Source organism: Psittacula echo (assembly GCF_963264785.1).
Source record: "Psittacula echo genome assembly, chromosome: 14".
NCBI classification, from domain to species: Eukaryota; Metazoa; Chordata; class Aves; order Psittaciformes; family Psittacidae; genus Psittacula; species Psittacula echo.
In genome coordinates, this window is record NC_137750.1 from 495744 (window position 1) to 511175 (window position 15432).

The 15432-nt window shown below is 50.9% G+C and overlaps 2 protein-coding genes across 6 annotated transcripts in view; one reads left to right on the forward strand and one right to left on the reverse strand.

Annotated features, from left to right (window-relative positions):
* The window catches only part of ASPSCR1 (ASPSCR1 tether for SLC2A4, UBX domain containing), a 38602-nt gene extending 37632 nt beyond the window's left edge, over nt 1–970 (reverse strand). For 3 of the 5 annotated variants that reach the window (XR_013957997.1, XM_080629356.1, XM_080629358.1), the window contains exons 1-2: nt 860–970; nt 732–787 (exon numbers count right to left, since the gene is read on the reverse strand). Coding sequence is in view for 2 of the 5 variants with exons in the window: in XM_080629356.1 (XP_080485482.1) it covers nt 732–787; nt 860–958 (155 nt within the window). In the remaining 3 variants the exon portion in view is untranslated. Of the gene's footprint in view, nt 1–511; nt 655–731; nt 788–859 lie in introns of those variants that run through there. The other 2 variants (XM_080629359.1, XM_080629357.1) reach the window with 2 other exon arrangements.
* A 6147-nt stretch (nt 971–7117) lies between these two features.
* On the forward strand, nt 7118–14958 carry NOTUM (notum, palmitoleoyl-protein carboxylesterase; the record flags this gene model as incomplete). Its single annotated transcript, XM_080629095.1, has 11 exons — nt 7118–7650; nt 7879–7931; nt 8051–8146; nt 9176–9236; nt 10062–10120; nt 11544–11646; nt 12365–12556; nt 12891–12991; nt 13087–13234; nt 13844–13891; nt 13982–14958. The coding sequence occupies 11 exons, from the start codon at nt 7118–7120 to the stop codon at nt 14286–14288; spliced, it is 1701 nt and encodes a 566-aa protein (XP_080485221.1). The 3' UTR covers nt 14289–14958.
* Nucleotides 14959–15432: the final 474 nt, after the last annotated feature.

The following is a 15432-nucleotide window of genomic DNA, read 5'->3' on the forward strand; positions in this document are numbered from 1 at the left end:
TGACTAGGAGCCATAGAGCAGCATTCAACAATGCAGAACTGGTAACTCAGAAAACATTCCACAAAAATTATTCTGCATATCAAAAAGCTGCAGTTTGTAGAGATCACAGATAAGAAACTCAAATTTATGTTTCTCCTCAGGCTTTCAGAGAGAAACAGAACTGAATAGTCAAGCCTGGTGCTCAGTGTTAAATAAAAAGGTACTTTTTTTACTGCCACTCAAGTAATCTCTTGCTTATGATACCATAAAAGTCTATGATCAAGTCACAGGGTGCGACTGGAGCCCTATCAGTCAGTGAGCTACAACTGCGGGTGTGGGGAGAGACACTTCTGTGGAAGCTACACAGGATCTCAGTACCTATCCAAGGAGCAAAGAAAACTTGCCACGGGGAAATCGGGAGAGGTTAATTAGAACAAAATCCCTTTGCTGGAGAACAACAGCCCACAGACCCTCTATCCCCATGACTATGAGCATCCACCTGGGTTCGGGGCCCGCAACCCCGGGCACCCACCCGTGGCACTCACCGCCCGGCAGCGTGCCGGGCCACGGGCAGGCCTTCTGCACCGGCTGGGCCCCTTGCCAAGGACGCGGCGCGCGGCTCGACACCGCGGGGCCCGACCCTGTCCGGGTGCGCAGCCGCGGGCCCGCGCTGGGCCTCTGCCACCGGCGGCGCGGCGTAGCCTCCAATAGGGCCCGGCCCGAGCCGCCGCCGGCCCCGCGGTGAGACTCACTTGAGGCCGTACTCGCCGGGACTGCCGCCTTGCTTCCTACAGACCTCCTCGAGGATCTGCGGAGAGAACAGAGGCGTTACGGGCCGGGCCAGCCCTGCCGCCGCCGCGCCACAGCCCCCCTGACCCACCTGGAGCAGCACCGTGCCGGGCCCCACCCGTACTGTGACCCGCCGCCCGCTGGGGGCCAGCACCGAGACCGCAGCACCCCCCCCACCCGCCGCCGCCATCTTCCCTCCCTCTGAGGCCCCAGCCCCGCGCGGCTGGGGCGGAGCTGGGCCCCGGGCCGCCCCTGCTGCAGGCTGCGCCCCACCCCTCCGCGGTGCCGAGGCAGCGGCCAGGCGGCCGCGGCGGGGGAGTCTCAGCCTGGCGGGGCCGGCCGCGGACTTCCTGGGGCTGGGCCTGGTCAAGGGTCGGGGCCGAGCCGGAGGTCGAGGGTCAGGGCTGGGGCTTGTGCCCAGATGGCCGCGGCGGGAGGTCGCAGTACTACCGGCGCTCGGAGCAGGGGCAGGGCAGCCTGGCGCAGGGTGCTGGGCACACGGGCGGCCGTGCAATGCGTGCGCCGGGCACACGCTGTCCGCTAGGCCGAGGGAGCTTCCAGCGGAGCGGGAGGAGTCGGAGCCAGGGCTGCGGCGCGTTTCCTGCCGCGCTTGCAGGGTTAGGATCGGTCAAACAACTCTGAAGAAATAAAACGTTTCTTCGCTGGGCCTGGGCTTTTCCCGGCAGCGCCGGGCGTGATCCCCACACCGAATCGGGCACGCGGCACATCGAGGCACTTTAAATCTCTCAGCTCTTTACCAAGCGCCGATGGCAGCGGCCGGCTACAGGTACCAGAGCGGTTCTCCTGGGCAAAGCATAAAAGCTACTGATAGCAACAGCCACGTTGCAGAGAACGCTCCCTCTGCCATGTAGGTGTCCAGGCAGTGCTGCAGTCAGGACACCGCTGGTTAAGGCAAACCACAGCACCCCGTCGCCCCCGAAGGCCATTCCTTCTGGTCAAAACAACAACCAACCAAAGATGTTGATTTTGCATCTCAGGATTAGTGTTGCAAACTCAATCGTTCAGACAAGGACACTGCAGCTATAGGGAGCTAAGATTATCTGATATTTTACAACAACATTTCATAACCTTTCACTCTCAGCACCACCTTTTCAGTGTCAAAGGCACTCTCAGAGATTCAACTCTTTTGTTTGCTATCATAAGAAAAAAAAACAACCCTTAGTTTGGGTAACCACTGGAATTTATTTAGCCTAAGTTGTTACCACATGCCAAATACTTTCTCTACTTCTATATTTGTCATATATGTTGAGCTTAATTTCCCACTGCCACCCCCAGCGCCCACAAAAATGTCTGCTCTGTTTAGCTTATAAAGGAAAAATATCCTTTTAAGGGAAAGACACTTTAGTAAAAGATAACGCTTGTTTTTACCTTATCAGCAGTGTGAGAGAAAGGAGAAAAAGAGAGGATGGGCATTTTAGTGATGGAGAGACATCCCCTTGCTTATGCATGTGAATTCCTGAGTCTTCCCAACACCCTAGCTACTCAAGTAAGTTGTATTAATAGTAACAAAGGGTGTCCTGGTACATAATGTGTTCTTTAAAAATAACACCTAAACATGCCTTTACACTTGTTCTTTCCATTCTGTTGGGAAGCATCATCATATTACCTACACAGCTACAGCATTCAGGATATTGGCATCCAAGGCCATGTTTGTAAATCCTAAACACATTAAAATGGTTGAAGTTGGTGTATTTTACTTTCAGAGCTGGGATGGACAACGGGTGTATGGCCAGTTACCACAGAACAGCACAATAACTTGTCAGTCATCTGTCAATACCCTGAAATTGCCTGTGTGCACTTCTTTTTACTATTTTAGCTAAGCAGCTGTGGAACTTTCTGAATATAAACACAATGGCTGTATACAGAGGTACTGTCACCATCCTCCTTTCACTTGTCAGTTCTCAGCTTATGTAGTGAAGAACTTTGTTCATATTCTGAAAGTCAGTATTGTGCAGGGAAGTTGTGACTTACCATCCTCTCACGATTCTCTTTTCTAGGAGAGAGGCCCACACTGTAGAAGAGTTTCTTCCTCAGAACAGCTCACACCAAGGTAATCACAGCACTACCTCTGACAGCAGCTGGGGACAACAGCAGAACAGCAGACTCTGCCATTATATTTTCCACAGTATTAACTTCCAGTTTTCACCAGTCTGCATCCTATAGACATCCCAAGTCAGAGGTGTGTCTTTACATCTAATCTGATGGATCTCCCTCACATGAATTTGCCCAGCCACGTTTTGAGTCCACCTGCACTTTTGGCACACACAGGATCTGGGGCAGTGGATGCCACAGTCAAATTGTGTGGTATGACAGAAGTACCTAACTTTGATTCAGAATTTCTTCCTTGGTGTTCCACAGCTTTTATCAAGAAACAGTCACTAATCATTGTCTGTTTCCATCTCTGTAACACTCGCAAGTCTAGAGACATGCTTCTTATCATTCTCTACCTTTTTAATTGCCTTTGCTGTAAAATATGTGAAGAAGCCTTCACATATATGAGGCCTTAAGGGCAAGATTGTTCTGAAAGTTGACATGTTTTTGCCTATGAAGGGTGCAACAAATACCTATGGTGTGCAAATTCATCTTAGTCTTTAAAATAGGGTTCAGACCCAAAGCTCTGCAAATATCTCACACAGAGCGAAGACATCTTGTCCTTCCACTCACCATTATCTTCAGAGAAGGTACGAAGAAGCAATTATAATGACCATGTTAACACCAGTGATTGTTCAGCTGCTGAGGTGGAGCAGCCATGTGATTTTAAAAGATACATTTTGAGTTACATGAAGCCCCCTGAACTGGTCTTGTTTCTGTACGGGGGGTAGCTCCTATTTGATGTCTGAAGCAGGCAGCTGTTTCCTATTTTGCATTTGGAAGTGACACATCCCTTAAAGAAATGTTGCTCCTGTTAAAAAGACACCGATGTAATTTGAGCTGAACATTTCCAAGTTGCAGGATTGGAGAGATTAATCTGGTTTTTAATGACATGTCATAATCAGAAAGTCACATGAAGGTTAAGGGTCACATTTCATACCCAGAGCCACTTCTAATCTCAACTATTTATCTGAAATTAGAAGCATTGGGATAGAAAGAAGGGGGAGGTAACTACTACCTGGAGTTCATTAAAGTGCTACAAAGAAAGAGGAACTCATTAGGAAATAGTTAAAAATACCCTTAACAATTTGGTTTTCTGCCACTGTCAGGACCAAGTGATGCCTGCAAGTCTGTCAGGTGGGCAAAACGTACACCATGCCAAGACCTTTTCAGAACCTGCATTTCATTCATGGTCACAGTGAACAAGCTGCAGAATGACCTTTCCCTAAAATAACCTTCCCTTCCTGGCAGCTAATGCTTTGCATTAGATCCATACCCCTGGCATGATGCATGTTTGCATTGCCACAGCCACACAGAGAATCACGCATAGATTTGCTTCATGATAAAGCATAGAACCCTCTCCCTCCCCCTTTTTAAATTTCTTTTAGATTGATAGGAATTTAACTATGAACATCGAGAAATATGTTGTCACCAGTTCCAAACTATGATGCAGAACAATAGTTATTTACCACAGTAATGATGATTCCAAAAAGATTTCCTCCTGTCTGTACCAACAGTATGTGCTGCCAATTACCAGAGTCCTGGGGACGCTCAACAGTGTGGTTCCCTAACAGAGCATTGCACAGCACATTGTGTTGCGCTTTTGATCAACACAAAACCCAAGAAACAAGTCAGGGGAGCTCAGCTGAGCCAGGGCTGCAGAGCTGCCTACACCAGGTATGAGAGCTGGATACAAAGGGGAAAGGTACTCAAGGCATAAGCGCAGGCCAGGACTCATGGCATCATCCTCTCAGCTTAGGAGAGGCAAGTCCTAGAGCTGCCTTGGTCCTGACAGAACTCTAGGGAATCTCAGAACTGTCTCATTTGCTATTGTATATCACAGTCCAGTACACTTCAACATACATGAAGGCATAATGGAACATTCTGCAGGATATTTCATTTTGAAAGGCATTAAATAGTAACAGCATCTCCCTTAACATTATTCCAAATCATTAAGAATCTCTTGCTGGCCTCCTGTGAGCCTTACTCTCACCCATAAAAACGCCCAGTCTCCAGTGCCTGGAGCAGGAGTCCAATTCCTCCACAGCTTTTTCTGAGTTTCCTTCCATACCAAGCCCAAACCATTCAATGTAGGGTGTTTCATATTAAAAGATTAAAACTTAGAGAACCTCTCCTTCTGAAGAACAAAATTCTTTGAAACCTGTGTGCACTTGGATGTTCTCTCAAGTTCAGCATGTCAAACTGTACTGGATTTAAATATCTAGAAGTAAGAGAGCAGTCCGTCACGCCATAACCTCACGTGCTGTATAATCTTTACACTCTTCGTAACAGCCCCTTCCTCCTTTGTGACAGGTAACACAAAGGTGATAAGAGTGCTCTGAAGGAAATCCTCCTGTTACTGGCGTCAGAAGAGGTAAGGCCAAGACAGACACAATTTGAATGTCTTCGCTTCAACTCTTTGGACAAAGGCCCAAAGATCTGCAACTTTAACTTTGCCCTATGGTTTTTCAGTGGTGAATCACACTCAGTTACCCTTTCACACACCAGCTGGTACAACGTGCTACAAGGTTCAGTAACTGCAGAACCCCCCAATCCATCCTGTTTTCTTGCTGCAACAGGTGGAATACAAGGTCCTAGAGTTGTTTATACCACCTGTTCCATGATCCTGAAGGACTCTTGGGGACTTAGTGGTTCATCTGGTCAGACTTTGTGCAAACTAACCAGTTTCCAGCTGTGCCTCTGCTCAGGCAGCCAGGCATGGTCTCTAACTGGCAATAACTAGTGCTAGTGATGGATTGCTCGTATCTGACAGCCATTGAGGAAGGGATGTTTAGGCCAGTGTAGAAAAAGATAATGATACAGACTTGTGCTGGGACCAAAACTGTATTGAGGAGATGTAGTGTGTGTGTGGAGGAGTGTGTTCAGTGCAGTGGCTTTTCCTGGCTTAAAGATACTATTGGTGCTATCAGCACTTAAATAAAACATTTGGAGGTAAAAACCTGCCCAAGGACAGAGCTGAGATTGAGATTACATGAGAGTAACTGAAAGATTAAGAAAAACATAACATGGCAAGCAACTTGCAAGCCCCTGTGCTCTGTATGTAGGAGATTTAGAGCTAAGGATACACTTAATAAAGTCCAAAGGTAAAAAGTACACTTGCAGCAGCCGGACAGCCTTAACTCCTGCTCTGCAAAATCTCCCCACTTACTATTTTAAGATTATACTATTTTCACTTTTTCTAGTCCCAGATAGATTGCATTTCCCAGTGAAGACAGCCAGGTTCCTGCTCCTCTCTGGAGGGCTGTTGAGGGGGTGAGCTGCCCATCCTGGTATCTAAATGAAGATGGAATTATTCAGGGTGCAGTGTTTTCTCTGGTTTTCCTCGGTTTTTAACACCGAGGCCTGCGATACAGACATAATTCCCCTGACATGCCAGCTCTCTCAGATGACACTCTGGAAGCTGGCACTTCACGTGGCTTTTTCTCCAGGGCTCTTCTTGCAACCACCTGGAATGTGCTAGCCCGGGGAGTAAACAGGGAGAGCTGCTGGGGGGAAATCCCCGACGGGCGCTGAGCACCGGGGCTAAGCCCCCACGTCGCGGTCCCAGGCCAGGGGCTACAGCCGACGCGAGGACCCGCCGCCCGTGCAGAGGCTGCCCCCGCGACGGGGAACGCTCCTGGCCTCCTCCAAACACGGCCGGGAGCGCCCCGCCGCCGCCCCCTTCATCCGCGGGCTTCCGGCTCCCCGCCGCGCCTTGCGGGCCGTAGCTACTCCCCGCAGAGAGGGCTCCCGCACCGACGGCTGAGGGGAACTCCGCCGGGTGTGTGGGGGGGCGCACCTCCGCCCACGCGGAGCCGGGGAGGAGCCGCCGTCGGGGGCATCGGGGGGGCGGTGCGGGCCGGGGGTGCCGCCGTGGGGGCTGCCACGTGCGGATCCTCGCGCCCGCGCGGACCGACCCCCCTCCCCGGCCCCCGAGAGGCCGCCGCGCGCCTCTGCCGCCCTGCGGGCGAGGCTGGCGGGCGCCACCGGCCGCGGCCGCGGTCCCGGCGCCGGCAAGGGCGGCGATGGCGGCGCCGAAGGCGGGGGGCTTGGAGTGCGCCCCGACGGAGCGGGCCGCCGTGCCGGTGCGGCGCGGCTCAGACCCCCCACTCCCTCCGCCTCGCTCCGAGGGGGCGGAGGGCAGGGCAGGGCGGGGGCTGGCCGGCTGCTGCCCCACGCGGCGCCCGGGCTGGCGGCGCCCCCGGCGCGCTCCCCGCGCACTCCGTGCCCCTCTGTCATGCTCGCCGCCTGGGAGCGGGCGGCGGGCTCCTGCGCCGGCAGCCGCGCCGCTAAGCCTGCGCCTGCGGCGCTGTCCTCGCTGCCTTCGCCGCCCGCCGCCGACCCCCGACCCCGCGGGCGGCGCGGCGGGGCGCGGCGGAGCGCGGGCGGCGCTGCCCGCCGCCGGGGGCTGGCTGGTGCTGCTGCTGCCGCCGCGGCGAGCGGCGGGTGGCGGCGGGTGGCGATGGGCACGGCGGCCGTGCACCTCCTGCTGCTGCTAGGGCTGCTGAACGCAGGGCCCGGCGGCGAGGGCAGGAAGGGCTGGCGGCGGCGGGGCCCGGCGGCCCGTGAGCGCGGCGAGGCGGCGGCGGCGGCTGAGAGCTTCCCGCTGGACTTCACGGCCGTGGAGGGCAACATGGACAGTTTCATGGCGCAGGTCAAGAGCCTGGCGCAGTCGCTGTACCCCTGCTCAGCCCAGGCGCTGCCGCACGACCTGCGCCTGCACCTCCTGCACAACGCCTCGGTCACCTGCAACGACGGCAGCCCGGCCGGGTGAGTCCCCGCGCGCCGCCGCCGCGGCTGCCCGCGCCGCGCGCCCCGGCCCCGCCGCTCTCCGCCCGGCCCCGAGGGCTGTGGCGCCACCTTGCGGCGGCGCGCGGCGCGGCGGCGACAGGTGCAGGAGCGCTCCCGGGAGGCGGCGGCGGCGGCGCTGGTCCCGGCGGGCGCGCGCTCTGCCGCGACCCCTGGTAACGGCGCTGCCGCCTCTGTGTCTGTCCGCAGCTACTACCTCAAGGAGTCCAAGGGCAGCCGGCGGTGGCTGCTGTTCCTGGAAGGTGAGCGACGACGACCGCTTCCCTCGGTGCCCTGGCGCGGAGCCGCTGTGCCTCAGCAATTCCGGCCCCGGCGCGGCCTGCCCCGGGCAGCGGGCGGCTTACCCCTCTCTCCCCGACAGGAGGGTGGTACTGCTTCAACCGGGAGAACTGCGACACCCGCTACGACACCATGCGGAGACTCATGAGCTCCCGGGAGTGGCCCGCGACCCGTGTGGGTGAGTCGTCCCGAGGAGACAGTGCCCGAGGAACGGCACCGAACGGGGCAGCCGCGTGCGGGTCCGCGTTGTCCAGCATCCCGCGGCACCCCCCGGCATCCCCGCAAGCATGCGTGTCGCTGCGCCGTGGCTGCTCACGCCCGGTGCCACGGCACGGACAGGCTCTCGCACCACACAGGTGCTGCTGGACGGCTGTGCACACGTGTGCGGTTGCAGGAGCGCGTGCACTGTGTGATGTTAAACGCGGGCACATACTCACAGACCTGCTGGGATCTTCAGAGCCGTGTTCAGTTTCCTGGTTTTTAAAGAAACTTTGTGTTCCTCTTATTCCTATTGGAGGAGCTCGGGCCTCAATCGGTTTGTCAGGACACAGGCACTTTCTCCCATGTATGTTTCCCACCGCGGGACCAGGCTTGTGAGTGTGGGAAGGAATTGGGTCTACTGCACGGGTTTCACCTGCAGCTGCCTGGTTCCACCTTTCCCCCTTTACAGCTGTGTAAACTCATGTAACCAGCTGCAGGCACTCTGTGTGAAAGTAAACGTTTCGTGCATGTGGAAAGTATTTGTAGCATCTTCCATTATCGGACGTAGGGATGAATTAGCGCCTGGATGCCCATGCTCTGGACCAGCAGGCTCCTGAGGCAGCAATGAAATGCTGAGCGCTGAAATGATGAGCTGCTCTCTTCATCCTTGCTGCATATGAACATCAAAACCTCTCCCATCACGCAGATCTGTACTTGCATGTATTGGCATCCACCTGCTATGATTTGGGTTTGGGGAAAGGGCTAAATCTTAGGTGTGGGTCACTGGTTCTTTTCTGTGCTAGAAGAGGCCTCTAGACCAGCTTCGTACCCAGCATGAATCAGATTCTGAAAGTCACGTCTGCCTAAGGGCAGGTTCAGAAACATCCCTTCCACTGCCCTTAGCAATGTTTCTGCCTGGATGTTTGCTCTCTGTGTGGTCAGAGATGCTGCATGAAGTCACAGCCTGTCAGCAGTGCCTTTCTTTTCTCTTTGTGCCCATCTGCAGGGACCGGGATCCTGTCGTCACAGCCGGAAGAGAATCCCCACTGGTGGAATGCCAACATGGTGTAAGGAGAGACAACGGAGGGCAACAGGGGGATACTTAAACAGCATCTCCTGCCTTCTAGGCTGGCAAGAATGCTACAAAGACAGATTAACACCAACACTTGTGGGAGGAAATTGCATGTTTCCTTGTTTGTTTCAGTCCAGCTCCCTAACAAGCAGCACTGGCAAAGGCTGGAGAGACTTCAGTCCAGCCTCCTTTGAAGAAAAACTGGGGCTAGCTTAGAGAGCCTTCTCAAATAGCTAAAGCGGCAAATACTGCTGTGAGTGGTGGGCTGAGAGCTCAAAGAAGGGAGAAATGAGAAAGACACTAGTTTAAATACACATCTATTTAGGGAGGAAGAGCAGAGGAGAGGGCTGTTAACTGGCATTCTGCAAGCTGGAGACAAAAAAGGGAAGATAAATTAATTCCTGCAAAAACCTCCAGTGGCTGCAGTCAGCATTTACACTGCATTGAGAAGGTCTTCTCATTTTTCGTGTGAGAAACAAACACAGAGAGTTTCCCTGTGGCAGGCCATCCATCGTATCAGTGGGACAGCTTAGAGCAAAGTCTTGGTCATTGTTCTGTCCACTGAGCTCAGTGCTTCAATTAGGTTGATAAAAGACATGTTATTTGTTGATTTAACTCAGTAAAACTACCAGTGTTCAGGAGAAAATTCAAGACAGTTACGACTGTCACTTGGTGTGCCAGAAGGTAAGGTGTCTGATGGGGAGAGAAACTTCCCTTTTTCTCTCACCAGGTCTTAATTTTCTGCCAGTTACGTGACCCTCTCCTCACCCCTCCTGGGATGTCAAAGGAACACCAGTGCTCACACAACTCTTTCTTGCAGATTCATCCCTTACTGCTCGAGTGATGTTTGGAGTGGTGCCTCTTCCAAGTCTGAGAAAAGTGAGTGTTACTGATGGGCTGTTGCTGCCCCAGACGTCACACATTAAAGGATATGGCCAGACTTCTGTGAAGTTACATGAATGAATAACAGGCTTTTTCTTGCTGAAGGGCAGGAAAGGATATCAAGCCACTTCCAGATAAAACATCCTGATCTCTTTAGCTTGGGCTGTTTTGACATAGTTCAGAGCTGCTGCTTTCAGAGATGTTGCATTGATGCAGTTTGTGAGGATTAGAGGAATAAAATTCCTTTTAGATGAATCTCCGGGTTCCAGCACACAGCAAAATAAATGGTGCAGCTGAGCAACCATGGTGCGTTGCACGCAACTTTGGCTTTGCTGATCTGAGAAGCAAGTGCAGTAAATTTAGTTTCAGACTTGTACCAGGAGGATATTTGGCCTTTGAAAGGAGCCATCCTGTGTTGGGCTGTGTGCAGATTGCTTTGGGGAACAGGAACAGTTCATTTTAATACATGCAGTGCCATTGGCTGTCATTCTGATGAGGATGGAACTCGGAGTCTGCTTAAAGGAGTCCTTCTGGATTAAGCTGGGCTTCCTGAAGGTGGATTGTGCTACCTCAAGTATTTCTCTGTGTTTTCCAGCTTAAGCAGGATTGGTGTCTGGGTGCAGGGATGCCTATAAAAACACCAGGGGCTTAGTTCTCGTCTTGTTTGTTCATCAGGAGTTTTCTTTGGCCAGGATGCAATTAATGTTACACAGTGCTGTTGATGCTGTGAACAAAAGAATTTGGCTCAAGCTGCACTGTGCTGTGGCACTGAAAAGGCAGAAGGTTAATGCTTCTCTTTAAGCTGGTCTGTGAGTTCTGGCCTTAAATCAGACACTGTGTCACTCCATGTCTGTGGTCACTAATGCTTGCACTGGGAAGCTGACTGCCCGTGAGTACCGTGGATACGCATTTCGTCACCATAAGGGAGCTTTTTGCTCCACTGATTCTTTTAACTGTCCCTGTGAAGCAGCTGCTCTCCAGCAGACACGCTTGCCTTTTGGGGGTGCAGCCCATGTAGGTGTAACCTTTGTGAAACGCTGCTTGACTGGAGTGGCTTTATGAGCTGGGGAGAAAGGGAGGCAGGACGTTGGAACTGAGATTCCAGGTGGTAGGAAGGTGTCTGTGTTCCTTGTGTACAGAGGAAGGCACCCAGCACCTGCCTTCTTTTTCTCTACATGTACCGATTCCTACATGCTGCTGTTGAAGGGTGTGCTTTTGCTGCTCTGTATTCTCTTCATTTTCTTTCAGAGAAGCAGGGGGGGAGTATCTTTCATTAGATGTACCCGAGACGGGTGGAGAAAATGGGCCTGGTTTTAGGTTGATAACTTCTTCATGAGATTCTTAAGCATTCATGGAGAAGAAGCAAAAGTCTTAACCTGGGCAAGAAACAGTTCTGTTGACACTGAGCTATCTCTTCCAGATGAATATGCCTTCATGGGAGCACTGATCATTCAGGAGGTTATAAAGGAGCTGGTGGGAAAAGGCCTTGGCACTGCCAAAGTATTGCTGCTAGCAGGGAGCAGGTAGGTACCTACATTTCCCGTGGTGAAGACAGGAGATTTACACAGCAGAAGGCTGTTAGGGAGCGGGTCTCAGCAGCAAACCCTCTATCTCTTTTCAGTTTTCTTCTTTATATGGTAAACCCAGGGATGATATATAATATCAAGGTGAAAGATTTGCAGGAGGGAGGGAATGTTTCGTTCTTCCCTGCATCAAGCGTGCTGGCTCCTGTTGGCCCACACCATGCGATGTAGGGGAATGGACTTCAGACATGTGAATGGAAACATCAGACTTGCCTGACTGGGTGCTCTGAATCGTGCTGTGCTGCACAAAGCTATGGGCTGCTCAGCATACGCTACATGGGTGGAATATAGAAGTTTGCAAAGGGTGAATTTGTCTCACTTCAGATTCTTTCAGTTTTTGAGCAGCCAAACCTGGCTGATACAAAGCACATAACTCTCCCAGAAGAATGAATAAGAACAGATCTGGTTTCTGAGGTATCACAATTGTTATTTGATTGTTATATAAAGCATTGTTATATTTAATTGTTATATAAAGCACTGGCTTTGTTTCTGAGTGGTTTGAAAAGCAAAGGAATAACTTGGTGACTACCAAGTTTGTGGTGCATTGCTGTGTAAATAGATGAAGTTGTCCATAGGGTGTCACTGCTGTGAGACGGTATATGTGCTAGGCTGTAGCTGTGTGCGCTTCATGACTGTAGTATTAATGTTGCTGTTGCAGTGCTGGGGGGACAGGAGTGCTCCTGAATGTGGATCGAGTGGCAGAGCAGCTGGAGGAGATGGGTTATCCAGGGATTCAGGTTCGAGGCTTGGCAGACTCCGGATGGTTCCTGGATAATAAACAGTATCGCAGAACTGACTGTATTGATACTATCACATGTGCTCCAACAGAAGCCATCAGAAGAGGCATAAGGTACAATCAGATGCTCTAAAGGGCTTTTGTAAGAGGTTAGGGTGTGGAGAAGATGTCTTCCTCCTCTATCTTCCTCTGTTTTGATACTTTGAGAATATTTATCATCTATATCAGTATTTTTTCAATTATTTTATTGGAGAAGACAATGACTTAAAATCTAGACATGCAAAAGATTGTGTGCGATTGTGGATGCTCTAAAATGTGATTGATGGGACAATATAGCCAAGAAAGAACTGTGGTGTCAGAGTAATCAGAACAGAAAGAGATGGGATATGGAAAGGCCATTGTTAAGACTGCACTATGCCTTTCATTCTGTTACTGCTTTGTCCTTTAGGTATTGGAATGGGATTGTTCCTGAACGCTGCAAGCTGCAGTTTAAAGAGGGAGAGGAATGGAATTGCTTTTTTGGATATAAGATTTACCCCACTCTTCGATGTAAGTATCAGAGGAGAGATATCAAATGGATTCCAGGATTTCCTCTGTATCTGCAACTAAGAGCAATCCCTTTTCCAAATCTTTTGTCTTCCCAGGTCCAGTCTTCGTTGTCCAATGGCTCTTTGATGAGGCCCAGCTTACTGTAGACAATGTTCACCTCACTGGCCAGCCTGTTCAGGAGGGGCAGTGGCTCTACATCCAGAATCTGGGTAGGGAGCTAAGAAACACCTTGAAGGATGTGACGTAAGTATTCCATTGAGGAAAACCTGGCACATTTCTTTCTAAGAGACGTTTTTATCCAGTGTTCTAGCAGCATTTCTCAGATCTCTGCAGAGTTAAGTGTTGTGAATTTGGTGGCTGTTGGTTCGTCTACAGCAATGATCTTGCCTTTTTTATTTCTGGGTAAGTGCAAAGTAACTTCGAGCTTCATAACTATCAGCTGCCCTTTGTTATCAATAGGAAGATATGTTTTCTTTCCTGCCTCCAAGGCAAGGTCAGACTCCTTGCCACCACGCAGCCATTTATCTCACAGGGATGTTTTGAAAATCATAAAACATCCAAAGAGTTGATGAGACAACAGAGGAGGAACTGTTAATGCACCTTACTTGCTTCACATGAGAGCAGGTACTCAGGAGTCCTGTTGCAGATGTACACTGTTAGGCAGGAAGCAACCCTTTTTCTTCTGGATACTTTCCAGTCCAGACAGGGTTTATATCAGACAGTCATGGCTGTTCCTAAAACTCTTGCCAGGGGCAGCAAAAAATCCACCTTCTCCTGAGTCTGGAAGGTTCTGTTTAGTAGGAGTGAGTTTGTCCTTCTAAGACCTAATCCACGTTTCCTTTCTTCCCTCAGTGCTAGCTTTGCTCCTGCCTGTTTGTCTCATGAGATCATAACACGCAAGTGAGTGCTTTTGCAGATTCCATGAGTGGGCAGCGGGGGGATGAGCTGGTTCCCATAGCCTGATGTGGGCTCTGCCCTTTGTCGTTTCAGTCACTGGACAGACATCCAGGTGAAGGGGACATCACTCCCCCGTGCCCTGCACTGCTGGGATCGGAGCCTACACGAGAGCAACAAAAATGGGAAGGCCCCTCTGAAAGGCTGCCCAATTCATCTGATCGACAGCTGTCCATGGCCTCACTGCAACCCCTCGTGTCCCACCATCAGGGACCAGTTCACAGGGCAGGAGATGAATGTGATCCAGTTCCTCATGCACATGGGTTTTGATGTTCAGAAGATGGCACAGCAGCAGGGCCTAGAGCCCAGTAAACTCCTGGGGATGCTCAGCAGTGGTAATTAGGAAGGGCTCTGCAGAGGAGCGGAGATTAGATCAGGAGGAGACTCTGAGCCCTTCTCCCACACTTCCTAATTTTCCTTATGCTCATGCAGGCAGCCGCACGCTCACACCCATGCATGCTCAGACTTGTACACACCACGGGCTCCCACACTCTTGCACATTTAGGATGTGTCCAGCAAAAAAAAATTAGGCAATTTCTTGCTTACACCATTTGACCAGAACGTGTTACCTCCAAACTCCAGGGCTCAGTTTTGGCCATTCACATCCTCTTCCTGTGTTACACAAGGCAACCTGATATAGGGAGTAGCAAAGCCGTAAATAGCAGCAGTGAGAATCTTCTCCAGGTCTAGGACTTCTTCCCTTGCCATGAATTTGACATCATAGACTTGATACAAAGTGGTGAACAAAGGAAGCACTGGATTTCTTTTGTCCAACTAAGAGTGAAGGAACGATAACCTGACTGCCTGGAGGTCAGCATCTCGGGGTGTGTCATCACGTACAAGCCCAGGACATGTGCTAGGGGTGGACACTCTTGTACTCAATTTACTTTCATATTATTTTATAAAATGACTTTTTTATTACTTTTTTTAAACTAAGCAAGAAATATAAATGATATTGTTTTGTAACATATTTTTTTTAAATAACGAAGAAACCTCTTGCTACTTGGGCAATGTGGACATATTTATTTTAATATGTAAAACGCTATTTATAAGGGCTGACCAGAGAACCGTACATACGTCTTTGTAAAGTTGTATATGCTGCTCGTTTGGATGGGTTATTCTTATGATCACTTGTGCGTGGGAGAGGGCTGAGGGTGGTGTTGGTCTTCTGTATTAATTAGACTTCTGTGTTCCCCTTGCAGTATGCTTTGTCATTGTTTCTCCTATGAAGAGGCTGTAATATGGGGTCTAAGTACAGAGATTTTCACCCAGCATCTGATGTTTGCATACTTGCACAGCACTCTCAGCTTGACTCTGATTTGGCAGGTATTCCAGGGCATTGCATTTGAAGATACAGGGACATTTGGTTTTGCAGCAAAGGCCTCTGTTCTATTGAGAGCCATGTTTGATGAGCCCGTCTGGCCTGTCTGAAAATGGGGAGCATTTGGAACATATAAGGCAAAGAACACAAGGCAAGCACCAACATA